Source organism: Prionailurus bengalensis, chromosome B2 (genome assembly GCF_016509475.1).
Source record: "Prionailurus bengalensis isolate Pbe53 chromosome B2, Fcat_Pben_1.1_paternal_pri, whole genome shotgun sequence".
Classification (NCBI taxonomy): domain Eukaryota; kingdom Metazoa; phylum Chordata; class Mammalia; order Carnivora; family Felidae; genus Prionailurus; species Prionailurus bengalensis.
In genome coordinates, this window is record NC_057349.1 from 139,129,519 (window position 1) to 139,146,258 (window position 16,740).

The 16,740-nt window shown below is 44.4% G+C and overlaps 1 protein-coding gene across 3 annotated transcripts in view; it reads right to left on the reverse strand.

The window, feature by feature from the left end:
• Positions 1-16,740, reverse strand: part of CNKSR3 (CNKSR family member 3) — an 83,326-nt gene that overhangs the window by 29,249 nt on the left and 37,337 nt on the right. For 2 of the 3 annotated variants that reach the window (XM_043592635.1, XM_043592636.1), the window contains exon 2: positions 1,273-1,436. The exons of the other annotated variant lie outside the window; for it this stretch is intronic. In XM_043592635.1, coding sequence (XP_043448570.1) covers positions 1,273-1,436 — 164 coding nt within the window. The remainder of the gene's footprint in view (positions 1-1,272; positions 1,437-16,740) is intronic. 3 annotated transcript variants of the gene reach the window in all.

Sequence of the window (16,740 nt, forward strand, 5' to 3'; positions counted from 1 at the left end):
CAGAGCAGGAGACAAAGCTCTGTCCATTTTAAGAAGAAGAACATGCACAGCGCAGTAAGAGTTATATAATCAACCGAACGCAGACCAGCAATGGCAGAATCATCGGGAACATTCTTCCCCACCGTTCTCAGTGATGTCATTGTATATACCCCTGGCTCAGGTTCACAGCATTACTTAACCCAGACTGAATGCTGCGGCCCCGGTCCAAATCCTGACAGTTCGGGGCGCTGCATCCTTCACACGGCATCCTAACGGACACACGTGGATCCCCACCGTGTGGCAACCAGTGTGGAAACACAATGCCCTCACAGGTGTTGTCATCCCACACCTAAAACAGCTGCTCGGGCGGCCACGGGTGTAGTGCAAGAGTCAGAACCTGGCAGGATTTAACTCAACGTTCAAGTCAAAGCTCAATCATCTGCAAAGGGTACCAAAGTTCACATTTTTTCCCTTCTAGTTACCACTCCGCAGGCTGACTACTACGAGCAAACACATCAGTTATTTAAAGATCACAAATACCTGTGAAACATAAAAAAGCTGTTGATAGTACCAAAAACACACATGAAATCAGAACCTGTATCTCACTTCAGCTTAGAATATGACATTTTCATTCAGGATTATCTCCAGTGTTTTATTCTCCACAGAAGATAAGAAAACTAACAGATTTTTTTTCTGTAAAAGGCAAACTCAGTTTCTGTGACAGGCAGATTTCTTCTTAAAGGGCCAGACAATAAATATATTGGACTTGCGGGGGCCACACGGTCCCCTGAAAGCATGAAAGCAGCCACAGACCACAAATAAACGAACGGTCATGGCTGTGTGCCAATAAAACTTTATTTACAAACATGGGGGGCTAGATTTAACGTGTAGGCCACAGTTTGCCACCTCTTTATCTAGAAAATGATTTCTTTTCTTCCTTTTTAGGTTATCTTCAGCTCACGTTTCGTTTCAATGGATCATTAAGAAAATGGAGGCACCTGGGTGGCTCAGGAGGTTAAGCATCTGACTCTTGGTTCCGGCTCAGGGCACAATCTCGTGGTTTGTGCGTTTGAGCCCAGCATCAGGATCTGTGCTCGAAGTGCAAAGCCTGCTCAGGATGCTCTCTCTCTCTCTCCCTCCTTCTTTCTGCCCCTCCCCCTCTCGAGTGCACTCGTGCTCTCTCTCACTGTCTAAACAAATAAATAAGAAAATGATTCTAAATCACAAACATTGAAGATTTAAGACAATAAGGTTCTAAAGAACATCATCATGGCACAGATCTCGTGAACCAACCAGTGCACAGAGAAGGTCGACAGCCTCCAACACGAGTTCCTGGTGTCCAATTCGCGTGACCCCCAGCTCTTCAAGATCCTGATGGGAAATCTGCAGCAGCTGCTCTCCGTTTATCTTCTCCCGTTCGAACTTGTGAACATACTGCTGCAGGCAATCATCTAGCCCTACCAAAAGAAGGCAGAAGTCCATTATTGCCATTTTGTTTCCTTCACTCAAAAAACTGCCCACGTTTAAATGAACTTCAGGAATCGCCAGTTATGCCCCAACTATCTGACTGTCTACACAATGTATACCCCACCCGAGGGACACTTTTCAGGTGTGTCCTCATCTTCTCATCTCAAACAGATGTGCAACGTGCAGCTTAAATTTTCAAATGGATTCGGCACAATTTTACGACGGTTACCTTCCCATTCCCTCTCAACTAAAAGAATAAACACTAAACCCTTGCTGACTTGGAAATGCGAGTTATGTGGACTAGATATTTGTTAAGCAGTCTTCCTTTGGAGACTGTCCATCTGTCTCCCAGCCCATGTGATCCCATGAACTTGCCAATCAAGATGCTTTGCCACAGCGGTTGGCCACAACATTCTACCCACCAGCCAGTTACAGGTTCAAGGATGACCAAGCAAAACCAATCAAAATCTTCCTTGATACTTGGTATATGGACACAGGAAGAGAGAAGTTCTTCCTTTCCAGCTGGAAGTCATAAGGATATAACTTTGGGGATGCTGGTTTTTTTCTGATCAGTTTCCTGAAAATACATCCATTTGAGAAGAAGAAAATGCTCCAATAATATGCTATATGCCCCTGGATGTAACCCTGCTTAAAGGTAATTCTACCCCTACAATTTTTCACTTAAACTGAACTAAATCCCCTTCCTAGCTTCAGCTTGTTTGTGTTGGGTTTCTGCGCCTTGCGACTGAAAAAGTTCTCATGAATACAGAATCCAAAGGAGAAAATACCAGCAGTGGTACCAGAGAAAGGCAATGCTAATTAAAAGGGGTAGCTTACGGGAATTTTTCCAGGTCAAATAGTACTGTCAACAGAATTGCATTTTAATGTTTTTTTTTTGTTTGTTTTGTTTTGTTTTGTTTTTTGAGAGAGAAATAGAGACAGATAGGGTGTGTGCTTGGGATGGGGAGAGAGAATCCCAAGCAGGCTCCATGCCGAGCACAGAGCTCAACTCGATCTCACAAGTGTGGGATAGACACCTGAGCTGAAATCAAGAACCCGAATGCTCAAATGACTGAGCCACCCAGGCGCCCCAATGTTCTTACATAATGACTAAAATAGGTAAGCCTCACAAAACTTGGGTTTCTTTATTCTCGTATAGAGAACTTTCTGGTCAACTTGTTTCAGTGGTTTTACTGGAATAAAATTTTATACTGAATCAATTGGTCTATTCAAGCCTAATAATAAAAGCCACCCTGAGTGTTTCCAACAATGAGGCTTATATAAATCAATCCCAACACAAAGGGTGAAAATTCAATTTAACTAGAATAAAATATGTGGAAAGCACACTGCTGTGCTCGGTCACCCTCAAATACACACACACACACACACACACACACACACACGTGCGCGCGCGCACACACACACTTATTTCATTGACCCCTCACCAAAGTTCTGCCACGTGGGTACTCTGGACTAGGAAAAGGAGACACAAGGCGCAGCACTTGCTTTTGGCAACACTAACGTCATCTATGGATCTTAAAGGCTGATGTGCTAGGCTAAATGATACCTCTGCCCCGTAAACTTTCACCATTTGCCTCCTGGTAAGACATGAAAAGAAGACCAATGTCCTTAGAACCATTTGGGACTATCAAATACAGGAAGAGGAGGTAAGAAAAAATTATTTTCTGGTAACCAGCTGGAACCCACCCGTCTTCCCTCAAGTGACACCTATCTAGCCAAGGGGCTCCATCACACAGCAAGCGAGGTTAGGGACAGTGACATAAACAAACCCAGCTCCACTTTGACAGCCTTGAGCCACAAGTGGCCATTGTGGCACGTGAGTCAGACAGGCAGTGGAGGCCACGCAAGTCAGCAGGTATGGAGACCGATGTGCCCCCCTGCCCCTGGGCTGCCTCCCAGCACCCTGCCACCCAGGGCCATCTGCAGATGGGCAGTATCTATCTGCAGTGAACAACAGCGCCAAGACCTAAGGAGAGCCTCCTAACACCTCTATTCCCAATTGATAGATGACTAACTTCAGGGCACAAGGGAGCTACAAAACCCATCCACAGCCACACGGCTGGTAAGATGCCAAGGGAAAGATTTCTGTAGTCATTTTCTTCAGCTTTGCTATAGAAGGAAAGGCCTGGAATTCAAATCAAGGCCCATTTGACACAAGCTCTGCTCTTCAACATTCCCCCCAGGAAACACGGAGTTATAAAAATTCCTCTCCAAGCATCTTCCTAAATAAGCAGTAGGGTCTACAGTAACACGCTGGATTGCGAGTAACTTGTTTTGCAAGTGTTCCGCAAGATGAGCAAACGTTTCTTTTTAATTTTTTTTACATTTATTTATTTTTGAGAGACAGAGAAACAGAGCACGTATGGGGAGGGGCAGAGAGAGAAGGAGACAGAATCCAAAGTAGGCTCCAGGCTCTGAGCTGTCAGCACAGAGCCCGATGCGGGGCTCGAACTCACAAACCATGAGATCGTGACCGGAGCCGAAGTCAGACACTTAACCAACTGAGCCACCTCAGCGCCCCAATGAGCAAACATTTCTAATAAATTTTCATTTGAAAAGCCAGCGATGTCTTGCAATACAAGTCGTACGTGATTCCAAACATCACATGGTCACAACTGAACCAATGGTTCTTGAAATTCGCTTTGATATACAAGTGCTTTGGATTACAATCATGTTTGTGGAACAAATTATGCTCGCCAACCAAAGTTTTACTGTAATTGCAAACAGTTATTAAGAGAGAATCACAACATCTTAGAGGTACTTAGAAGGTACTGTCATTGAATCCAAACAGTTGGAAAGTACGAACAAAAGCCTTAACTACTATGAATTTCACCCTAAATCACTTAGCCAGTTTTAAGCCAGATCACAACCAACATCCTACAATCTCCTCTCCTTCAGGATGTCCTCTCCCTTTGCCTATTTTTAAAATTAAAGACAATTTTTGTTTTAATGATCATCAAAGTTTAGGACAACTATGTTATACATTTAAACTTCGTTATGGCTGAATTGTGTTGCACCAAAAGTATACGTTGAGGTCCTAACCCTGAGCGCTCAGAAAGTAAGTGTATTTGGAGATAAAGCCTTAAAGATGTGATTATGTCAAAATGAGATCATCAGGATGGGCCTTTATCCAGTATGACTGGTGTCCTTATAGAGAAGACACACATGGAGGGAAGGCCTAGTGAAGACACAGGGGGAAGAAAGTCAAGGAGCATGGCTGCAAAAGAAGTCAACCCTGCCAACGCCGTTATCTCAGACTTCAGGCTCTAGAGCTGCGAGTGAATACGTTTCTGTCGTTTCATTACCCGGTCTCTGGTACTTTTCTATGGCAGCCCCACCAAAACCCACACAAATGTAACAGCGTTTTATTTCATGTTCATCCACAGGTCATAAACTCTTTCTTCACTTAATCTTAGCCAAAAGGCCGAGAAGCGATCATAAACTCTTTCTTAAGCAAAACAAACGACCAAGGACCAGCAGAACCGAAATTCATGTTTACTGTGCCAAGCAAGTCCACTGCTTAAAATATAAGCATAAAACAGAGACTCGTGTCAGTTTCCATGCACAGAATACATGCGTCCATTAAAATTAAAGTGAAGAAGCCATGCATCATAGATGCTGGTTAAACTTTATCCCTGAATAATAAGTTGATATAAAGGTGAGGCCAGATTTCTCTTTTAATTAACTGGAAAGTTTCACTGAAGAAACAGGATTTCAGAAGTAGCTTTAGAGCCTGAGGAAATATTTTGGACACAGAGAAAGCGGAGATGGAAGGGCCCATGTGGGGTCCTTGTAGGACAAACGCTGCGTGTGTGATCAGAGACTGAGAACTTGAAGGATGCAGAATACAGAACATTTCCCTGAAAAGGGAGTGTCCTTGAGGATTCTGAGGGAATATACGGGACCTGACCTCAAATAATCCAAAGATCCCCGACATGTAGAAGAATTATCAAGAAGGAATAGCATGTTGCCACCTACCTAAAAACAGTTTCTATAGTGGCATAAAGACTTCTTTTCAAGGAACACATATGTTGAATAGGCTAGGTTAAAAAAAAAAATTAATGTTAATTTATTTTTGAGAGAGAGACAGAGTATGAGCAGGGGAGGAGCGGAGAGAGAAAGAGACACAGAATCCGAAACAGGATCCAGGCTCCCAGCTGTCAGCACAGAGCCCGACGCGGGCTCGACTTCACAAACCACAAGATCATGACCTGAGACAAAGCTGGACACTTAACCGACTGAGCCACCCAGGTGCCCCTGAATATGCTAGATTTTAAATAATGTTGCCCCCGGCTTTATTATTCCAACATGTTATGGCCTATTCTTCAGTTATCCCACTGATCAGAATACAAACATTCGCAAACAGCTAAATGAAATATGACACGGCCCCACAGAGGGCGGGAAAATCCCCAACTCAAGTAAACTGGTCTAATCATTTTACAATTTGCAAGATCCACTTTAATCTATTTGTCGCACGTACCTGTTTGCCAGTTGCTTGCTTCGAGGAACTTACAGAATGTCTAGCAGCACCGAAACAAACACGTAATTAAATAGAATTAGATCAAACACATTCCAGTTACACAAATTAAGCACATAACTCGATGTGGAAGAACCAAGAAGGAGAAGGAAGGAGAGGCCCAGCGTCCCTCTGCTGTCACCAGGTCTGGCAGTAAACACTCAAACGTTCAAAGAAATCCCACACGTGAAAAGGAAAAAAAGAAACCTCTCGCCCTAGATGTAGACCGAGACGGGGCCATGGTTAAGAGCCTGAGCACCGATACGAGTCCCACTTCTTGCCACAGGAGCAAGTTACTCAGTCCCCTGTAAAACAGGGATAAAAGAAAGCACTGCCTACTGCACGGATTTGCAATGAAAATGAAATGTTAATATTTATAAATGGGCTTAGAACACCATGAAGCACACAATAAATACTCTATAAATATTGTTAAATACAAAGATGTGATTTATTCAGGCCCTCACTTTCCTAAGTGTTCAGAATAAAAGTTGCCAGAGAGACAGAGAAACCCCAAAGGCGTAGGTAGCACCCCCTCGGGAACACTGTAAATTGGAGATGGGATCTCAACAGCCCACATTATCACCTCCCCTGGAAGGTATTCCCAAAGACGGGAGCCTGCCATAATCATCGATTCCACCTAAAAGTGTTTTCCGATGGACATCAGAACATAAGCCCCATGAAAGCAGAGGTTTCCTTTTGTTCATTGTTTGGCCCCCAGCATCTAGAACATTTCTGGCACTTGACAACATTTGTGAAATAAGTAAGTGAACGCGTGAAGAAAGACAAAGAACTTCACAGAAATGTTAATGTCACACCAACGTACAAGCCGCCTGGTTTTATTTTCCCATGGAGGTGAGTAACTAAAGATAAGGAAACTACGGACTGTGGTATCTACAGGTATTTGCTTCAAGTCTCAATGTTTCAGGATTAAAGAAGGTCATTTCTACCTTAAGGATAAAGAATCATTGTCCCATACTAAGAATTATTTTTTCTTAATTAATCTCTCTAAAAGGTGGCAAGGCCTGTGTATAGGAAAATTAAGAAGTTAGAGGAAATGCTCCATCATCACAAAAAATGTAGAGCTATTCTCTTCCTATTTTCTGTAGGAGACTAAAATCAGATCATGGGCCACATCACCCTCTTTCCGTACACGCGGCCCACTGGAAGGACTGTTCAGTGGCTATGCTTTTGGCCTATGCTCAAGTCAGCAAAAACTGTAATTCCACAAACACAGAGTGGTCTTACGGCATTTCACATACAGTACTTTTGATCACTGAAGCATGTTTTAGCCAGAGGGTTTTGTTTTGTTTGATTCAGAAATTGGTTCAACTAAAGTTATAAGCTCGTGTCTCAGTCAGGACTTTTAAGGGCCACGAGTGACAGATGATTCAAACAGAATCGGGTACACTAGGTTCCTCAACCAGGAGAATCAATTACAGATCACACAAATTCAATTTCATTCATTGAATTAACATGCAAGGCCTTCCACTATGAAGGAGATGAGGGCTTAGGAAGAGGTCAGTTCTCCACGATCTGAACCAGAGGAAAGGAAACCAGACTTGGGTGATACGTTTATACCTAATTAAAATATTCTTAGAATTCTCAACACTTGTAAAAACATTAAATAGTAAAGACCTGACATCAAAGCTCCTCTGCCTTCCCAACTTGCTGACCCTCCTGATCCAATATGTCATAATGTCTCCCAAACGTGGCCCTTTGCTAAGGATTTTAAAAAACTCAATATGGTTGGCTTCTCGATGGGCATAATACAATTAATGAAGCAAAACTAATCAGAGCATGCCAAAATTCAGAAGCATGATGTACTGGTGGGACTTCCAAGTGCCCTTTTAGGAAGTGAGCCATCCAACTATATCCCTTTGGAATGACTTTCTTTTGTCACCCTTGTTTTGTTGAAGTCTGCGGGCCTTAATTTTAAAAGTAGCTGATAAAACTGGTTTAAATATAGCAATCTGAGTTTAGACAGTAACACCACGTTTGAAACACAGGGGTGTGCTGACTTTCAGCTCTATAATTTTAAAGGATTGAGGAATTCTTTTTGCCTGGTTGGACAGGCCCTTGACTGACTGGCCTTCCCTAGAGAATCAAAACTACAACCAGTGTTGGGGCACCTGGGTGGCTCAGATGGTTAAGCATCCTTCCACTCAGGTCGTGATCTCGTGGTCCGTGGGTTCAAGCCCTGCATCAGGCTCTGCGCTGACAGCTTAGAGCCTGGAACCTGCTTCAGATTCTGCGTCTCCCTCTCTCTCTGCCCCTCTCCTGATCGCACTCTGTCTCTCTCTCTCTCTCTCTCTCTTCTCTCTCTCAAAAATAAACAAACATTAAAAAATAAATAAGTGGGGGTGCCTGGGTGACTCAGTCAGTTGAGTGTCCAACTTTGGGTCAGGTCATGTTCTCGTGGTTCATGGATTCGAGCCCCGCATCGGGCTCTGTGCTGACTGCTCAGAGCCTGGAGCCTGCTTCTGTGTCTCCCTCTTGCTCTGGCCCTCCCCTGCTTATTTCCTCCCCACACCCGTGTCTCTCTCTCTCTCTCTCTCAAAAATAAGTAAACTGAAAATTTTTTTTACATGAAAATAATTGATTAGTTAAATAAAAAAATGGTAGACTTGACATCGCTAAGCAATGATGATCAGATCTAATGAGAATTACTTGAAATGGTATCACATTCCCTGTTAACAAAGAATCACAATTTGCCTTCCGATTTTTTTTCAATGTTTTAATCTTTAACTTTTCCTTTGGAAATGTCTATTTCTTATGTTAAGTTTTATAATATCCCTTCAAAAGGTCCCCTCCATCCCATGTCACTGTCGCAGCTAAACTCTCCCACCTAGGTTTCTACGGTAATCTAGAAACGGGCTGCCACGCTCAGTCCTCTCTTCCTCCACAATTCTTCCTCCTAATTCGCCCTCCAAAATTCCGTGTAAGCAAAACCGCCCTACCCTTCACAGATCCAAGTCCGGGAGCGTCTCATGGCTAAGCACTGGAGAGTCTGTCCTCTTCCAAACTTCCCTAGACTCCCACTTTCCTAGGACATTTGTCCTTCTGGTGAGAATGTAGAAAAATGCCCCTTTTGTGGAGTTTCTCCAAAAGGAACAAAAGCGTCAACTCACAGGTTAGCCAACACAGCTCACGGGCCAGATTCAGCCCACTGCCGGGTTTTGTAAGTCAAGTTTTATAGGAACACAGCCAGTCTTTCACTTACATGCTGCCTCCGGCTGCTTTCACGCTACAGTGACAGAACTAAGTGGTGTGACTGAGACCGAATGGCCCACAAGGCCTAAAATATTTACTACCTGGACCTCTACCAACCCTTGGTATAACTAACAGCAGTGACGAGTACAAAGTGATGATAAATCTGCCAAGTGGAGAAATAGACTCGACCAGGATTTAAGTGAATCTGGTTTTTTCTTCTCTTTTTATATTTTTCAAAGAGTCATTTTATAGAATTACACTGAATTAACAACAGAGAAGGTATCACCTCCCCTCCCCTATAAAAAATCCTAAACATGCTTTAGGAGACCACTTACTAAAATTCACCAATTTTTAGGGTACAACCTGGTGAGTTTCAGCAGATACAAAGAGTCTTGTAACCATATCACAGCCATGATATAAACATTTCTATCACCCCAAAAAAGTTCCCTTTGCTGGTCAGTTCCCTCCCCACAGCCTCTGACAGCCAAGGGCTTATTCTGGCTTTACTCCATGGCCTTACTGCGTTATACCGGCTAGAAACCACTTACTCCCAGTGCTTGGGCTCCTCACACATGGATGAGCTGGCTTTGATCAGAACAGACACCCAGGGGCGCCTGGGGGGACTCAGTTACTCAAGTGTCCCACTCTTGATCTCAGCTCAGGTCATGATCTCACAGTTTGTGAGTTTGAGCCCCGCTTCCAGCTCTGTGCTGACAGCGTGGAGCCCTCCTGGGATTCTCTGTCTCCCTCTCTATCCCTCCCCCACTCATACTCGCTCTCACGCACTAAGTAAATAAATAACACTTCTGAAAGAAAGAAAGAAAGAAAGAAAGAAAGAAAGAAAGAAAGAAAGAAAGAAAGAAAAGAAAGAACTGACACCCACCCTACCACTCACAGCTCTGATTTTCTCAGTCATCTGGCCAGGTTTCTGGTTCAATGCAATGTGAAGAAAGGGTACCACAACACAACGTCTGAGAACTGGATCAGAAGATCTCTCAGTTCCTTCCAGGCCTACAAGTATCTGAACTAGTATGAGTTACCTTCATTTACCATAGCAGAGTATGAAGAAGGAAATAAACTGCCCAGAAACTTCAATCTCAAACATCCTCAGAGCTAAAATAATTATCAAGTGAATGAACTTGGTCTTGGGGAAAGATGCTGTGAGGTTTTCTGCCCTGATTAGAGTCTGAGCCTATGAAGCCATTGCTGAGGCCTCTACTGCCTTCAAAGCAGAAGCTGCAGGAAATCCAAACACATGGAAAGAGCCAGCAATGAGAGCCCTGGAAAGCCAGTTAAGAACCAACCAAGCTCTTCCACTGTATTTATGGAATGGAGCAAGTGATCTTGAGGGGGAGGGATACGCTCCTGGGCATTTTTTAGAGTAGCAAGCTTAAAGCACAATAATGCTGAAGACAAAATAAAAATTTGTGCGCTTAACCATGTGGGAAAAGCTGGTCCGCACATCACTAAAGAGGCACCAAATACACAGCAACAAACCCAAGCCTCAATTTCTTGCAAGAAGCAACAACACGGAGAGCACAGGGCAGTCAGTATTTTGTTTCTACAGCAAACCCAGCTTTCTTGCCGGGAACTAATGCCTTCTAGGACTTATGTCACCCCAAAGACATCAGAAAATGCAACCAAGAAACAACCACTCTTCGGGTTTCACTACATACACAGACAATCCGTTACCGAAAAAGAACTTGGAAATAGCAAATATATCCATGCCAGGATAATTTAAGGAAGTAAAAATAGAAAGACTACCTTAGTTCAAGGATTCAAGTTACCCAGAAAACAGTCAAGTAAACGGCCTGCCCTCATTTGAGGTTTCTGCACTGGTAAGTAATGCCTTCCAGCTGGCAATTTGCACCAGGAAACTCTGCGTCAAAGTTGTAGGCCCTGCAATCTGACCCTGTCTCACCGCAACCCCCCCTACCCCCACACCCCCACCCCCACCCCCCGCCCACAACTCCAGCACAACCTTAACACTGTGTAAAGGACCCATCCTGCCATCCCTTCAGCATCCTGAGCCCAGGCACAAAGGGAGGTACCCAGAGTGGGGACAGGGGAAATGAAATAAGTTAGCATTGTCTGAAATCATCTTTTTCAGGAAATACTTAGGCTGACCTAAATCACTGAACTGACAAATGCAAATTCTGATGCAAATCAGAATCAACCAAAGAACCGATGGTCTAGATGGTCTAAAGAGATGATCAGCTTTGAGTCCTCCTCCCTTGCCTGTCCCCCTCAAAAAAGTATTATGAACATGAAAGGTAACACTGAGGGCAGGGAAGAAATCTGATGCTGCCTTACATGTCTGAGGATGTCGACATGTGTCTGTGCGTACACATATGTATACAAATACATCATAGTAGATGTTCAGCAAAAAACGCAAAGTAAGTTTTCAGATTCTAAAAACAAAACCAAGTTGTAGAGATGAACACAGAGGATTCCACAACGCTTGGGGGGGGGGGGGGGATGTACTTTCCAAGGTTGGTTGGTGTAATTCAGTAACCAAACAGTTGTATCTAATTCTGGAATGCTTGGAGGGGTGGGTGGGAGGAGTAATATGTGTTAAGAGGAGAAAACAATGTACTTTTCTCAATATAAGTTGTAATTCTTCCCCTCCTCCAACACAACTTATTTTGCCAATACTATACATCAGATTTACTCTAAAACCAAACACTGGCTACAACTATTGTGCCTGGCGTACTTACGCCGAATGGAAGGAAGAACTGAGTAGTTCCCCGCACACCACACACAGCAAGTTTAAGTTGACAGCTCTGCGGGGAATCAATTTAGCACAGGGACCAGGTGGTGGCCCAGAAGCTGGGCTTCAGCTCTGCCCATTGCTTAAGTGTCAATACTGCCCAGGGGAAAAGCTCCCCCATGCAGAGGTGAACACACAATACATTCGCCACTTCCTTTTCACCTGGGCCATCAGGATTTCCAGGGAAAAACTGCCATTTGTCTAACCATCTACTAACACAGCCATCAGCACTTCAAAAGTGCACAGTCCAAACAGCTGGGCGGCGTGTTAAATTAAGCCCCTGGGTTAACAGGAGGCTGTGCGTTTTACAGAGCACCTGCATGTACAAAACACTTCATTGATCCTTGCAATGACCCTAGGGAGGATGCTGGCCAGGTTATAATTATCGCCACTCCGTTGATGAGGAACCCAAAATGAAAGAGTGGGCTCCCTAGGACATTGTTCCAGTAAAAAAGAAACAAAACAAAACAAAACAAAACAAAACAAAAAACAAAACAGGCAGGGCTAAGGCAGAACCCAGACCTCAACTGGGCACCCAAATCCTCGTGGGGTCTAAGGTAGTTGATGAAGAAATGGAAGAATGGAAAAGTGACTTAATTAGGTACATTAATTCACAGACTATGTTTCAGGTACCATGCTGTGCACTGCAGAAATGCTCTAAGATACAAGTGATGTTCAAGTAACTGAAGACTAAAAAATTGTAAACAAAGCAAGGAAAGGGCTATTCTTAAGCTTATTTTACAGGCCAGGATCAGCAGCATGGCACAGTAATTAAGGAATTGGGCCTCTGAGGCCAAACTGCCTGGATTCAGTTCTGCTACTCCCCAGCTGTGTGACCTTGGGGAAGTTACTTAAACTCTCTGTGCTTCAGGTTTTTTTAACCTACAAAACGGAGAGGATAACAGTACCTACCCTCAAGGGGTCATCTGGTTATCTGGATGATTAAACATGTTAAATATTCTTAAAGCACTTACAACATAATGACAGGCACACAGTAAGTGCTGTTTAAGTGTTTGTGAAAAAAAAATTTTAAGCTCTTTAAAAAAAAAAAAAAAGACAAGAAACTGAGGCTCAGGGAGCTTTTAAATAACTGACCTAAAGTCACACAGCCAATAAGAGGCAGTGTTGGGGATTTAAACCATTGCCTGTCTAGCACTGTTAAGGGGAACACAGAAGCCCGTCTGGGATGGATGGAACTGGAGGTCTGACGGCAAGAAGCTGACATCAGCAGCAGCTGATGGCTTTTTTGTACAGTAGCAGGAGACGGGGGCCAAGGGGATGCTCTATTCAAGGAGGGTGGAGAAAAGCCAAAAGCAGCTGTTGAACTGGGGACAGCTGCCTAGGGCAATGGAGCCTGTTGTGAGGCACCGTCAGTCTTTTCTGATTTTTGAAATGACAGCTTTATTGAGATACAATGCTTAGACCACACAATTCACCCAATGAATTCACACAATTCACTGAGTTTGGGTAGATTCAGAGTCATGCAACCGTAACCATAACCAATCTTAGTACCTTTTCAACTCACCCTGCAACAAAAACCCATACCCGTTAGCACTCACTCCGTTTCACCCACCCCCGCCCTGACCACTGGTCAACCACTAATCTGTTCTCTAAGTCTACGGATTTGCCTGGCTATTTCACATAATAGATTCTAGACATTTCCCATAAATAGAATCATACAATATATGGTTTTTGGTGACTGGCCTCTTTCATGTAGTAGATGTTCAAGGTTCAGTAAACCTTCTCAACACAGTTAAATGCCATTCCCTTGCTCCAAGCCCTACTGGCTTCCCACTGCCCTTAGGAAAAACCCAAGCCAGCAAAGTCCAGTCTGGTCTGTTGGCCTCCTACCTGCCTCTCCGGCTTCATCTGGCCAAATTCTCCGCCAACTACATGCTGGACACCAGTTTTATTTACTTCCCCCGGCCCTCAAGCTTCTTTCTACTCCCGGGCATGCCTGAATGCTATTCCTCCGCCCTAGAATGATCTTCTTCGCAGGGAGGCCCCAGCTGATCCTGGACCTAAAGTAGCCCAATGACCCCTGTTCTTCCTTGTGGATCCTGGTGGCTTCCTTCATAAGACTTAGCAAACTTCTGAGTTTTTACTTGTTCATTAGTCCTCATTTGCCTCTGTCCCTCTCTACAACACAGAGCTGGGACCACGCCTGTCTGAATTATTCCCCATTGCAGCGTGCAGGGGCCAGGGCCCAGGGCCACTGCCTGGCCCAAACAGGCACTCAAATAGTGGCTAGACGAAGAGACAAAATGAGGAAAATTCTGGTTGAGGATGAAGACCAGAGTTTAGCAGTGTAAACCGATGAGGCCGCACAATCCCCCCAACCTGCCACACTCTTCTTAGCGAAGCTGTCGAATCCCCCCACTCCCATTTTTTCCTTAACCCCCTGTGACAAGAGCTACGGAAATTCCCCACTGGAAAACAGAACCAGAAGGTCCCGGCCCTTGCATCTTATAGTGTGGTAAGGGAAGAATCTTCTAGGTTCTTCCACACAAAAATTTCCGAAACTGTGCCATACTTACGGCTTGACAGAATGTCAGCTCTAGTTCCCTGAGCGATTAAAGCTTTCTCCTCGTTCTCCAGAAAACCCAGTTTTTACTACACTCTAGGGGCCTCCACGTCGTATGTTACTTGAGTGATGTTCATATCGCAGGCTCTCTTGTCTTATAAAGTCGCCTTGGTGTTGGGCAGGGGCTGGACAGATACGTAGGCCTGGGCTCTATTCTCGCCAGCTATGGGACCTCGTGTAGATCACTTCACACCCGTTCACCAATGTGGACAGGCAAGGGCAGACAGGTTGACCCCGTGGTCCCACCAGCACTGTATTTCTACGATTCTGTGATCTCAGGACACTACGTCCTTCTTCCCATCTTCAAAATCAGTAAGACACCCGCATCATCCAACCCCTGCTGACAGAAAAGTCAAGGGCTCAGATATCAAAGCCAGCTCCCCGTCAAGAGGGCATGTAATTGGCACCATTTGTATATAGTAACAGACATGAAAAAGTAGTACTTTTGAAGATACTATATTATAAGTTCGTATAAGCCCAGAATTATGGCAGAATTTTAAAGATATATTACGCTTAACAACAACAACAAAAAACCAGGTCCTGTGTTGGCTCCTCTAGGACTGACTGCAGATGTGGCGCCCTGGGCCTCCCCGGAGCCCTTCCCCATCATGAAGTGGGCACTGCCCGCTCCACTCTTCCCCCTCCCTCCCCGGGAAGGCGAGAGAGCTGACCTGAAGAGCAGTCTGAGCTTTTCCAAAGAAAAGAAAATTCTCCACGGGGAAACGTTCATATGCACATATAGTACCAAGCGTAGATTTTAAAAGCCCGCCAAGGAAAGTCAAAGCCCCGGATGAGCCACGAAGCCTATGCTACATGAGAAACGTCCTGGTCTGGGAGCAAATGCAGGTAAAACCTCAGAGAGGTCTGTGTTTGCTCTTAAGACCTGCAAACCTGATGGCTTCGAATTCTCAAGGCTTTAATGTGAATTACAACACGACCCATGTCTTACCAAATACTATCGATGAGAAGAAATCAAGTTTTCTGTGATACAAACTTATGAAAAATAAACTTAGAACTGGGAAGAATAAAGATACAATTACACATATGAAAATGGCAAACAGTTAAATGTCACTTATTACATGGACGTTCCCTTTTCAAGACATATATATATAAAACCTTTAGGGGCACCCGGGAGGCTCAGTCGGATAAGCATCCAACTCCCGGTTTCGACTCAGGTCATGATCTCATGGTTCGTGGGTTCGAGCCCTGTGTCAGGCTCTGTGCTGACAGTGTGGAGCCTGCTTGGGATTCTCTCTCTTCCTCTCTCTCTCTCTGCCCTTCCCCTGCTTCTGAGTTCTCTCTTTTTCTCTCAAAGTAAATAAATAAACTTCAAAAAAACCCTAAAACCTTTAATCCTCCTCCTATCTCTATGAGTGTGTAGTATAACCTCCCACTTCGAAGATGAAGAGCGGGCGGGGGGCGGGGGGGGGCGGTGCAGAGGATGGGTAGTGAGGGCGAGTGACCTACCCATGGCCACACAGAGCCAGAGCCCGGGGGCTGGCACCAGGGTCTGCACTCTTCATGCCCATATCCTGCCTCTCCGTGCTCCAATGCAGAACCTTCACCCACGTTGTAACTGGTGCTGTAACTGATCTAAGGAAAATACACTTTTGTATAACAGGAAAGAACACGAGTCATTTCAGCTGACTTACTCTACTGTCTACAATCACCTTTGCAAATTGTGATGGCAATGTAGGGACAAATGACCTCCCGCCTGGATAGGTCAGAGGAGAAAACTAAGAGCTCCTGCAGACTGGTCATTGCTAATACCCTGACATTATCAACTCGTGTCCCATGTTTCTCATAACAACACTCTAAAACACGGTGAGATGGACTCCACCTTTTCTCCTAAGAAATCGAGATAGAATTCTTTTGTAGCTCTTTCAATTTCGAATGGAGCTCTAGAAACGGGCCCTTTAGGCCAGTTATGACCATAAGAGGGTAGTGATGCACCAGAAATCTGACCACCTTTAAAGGATTAAATATCTGCGGAGGTCACGGGACTCTCTCCCTATGTTTCTCAAAGTTACTTTTCAAAAAACTTTAACAGGAAAGAGGCAAGCTTTCTCTTTCTGGGACCAGATAAAAACACACAACATTAGGCAGTGCGCTTCGAGTCTTCCGTATGCCATCAGCATCCCAGAAAAACCAAAGGCAGAGAGACCACACTACAAAGAAGACAAAATGTCACTG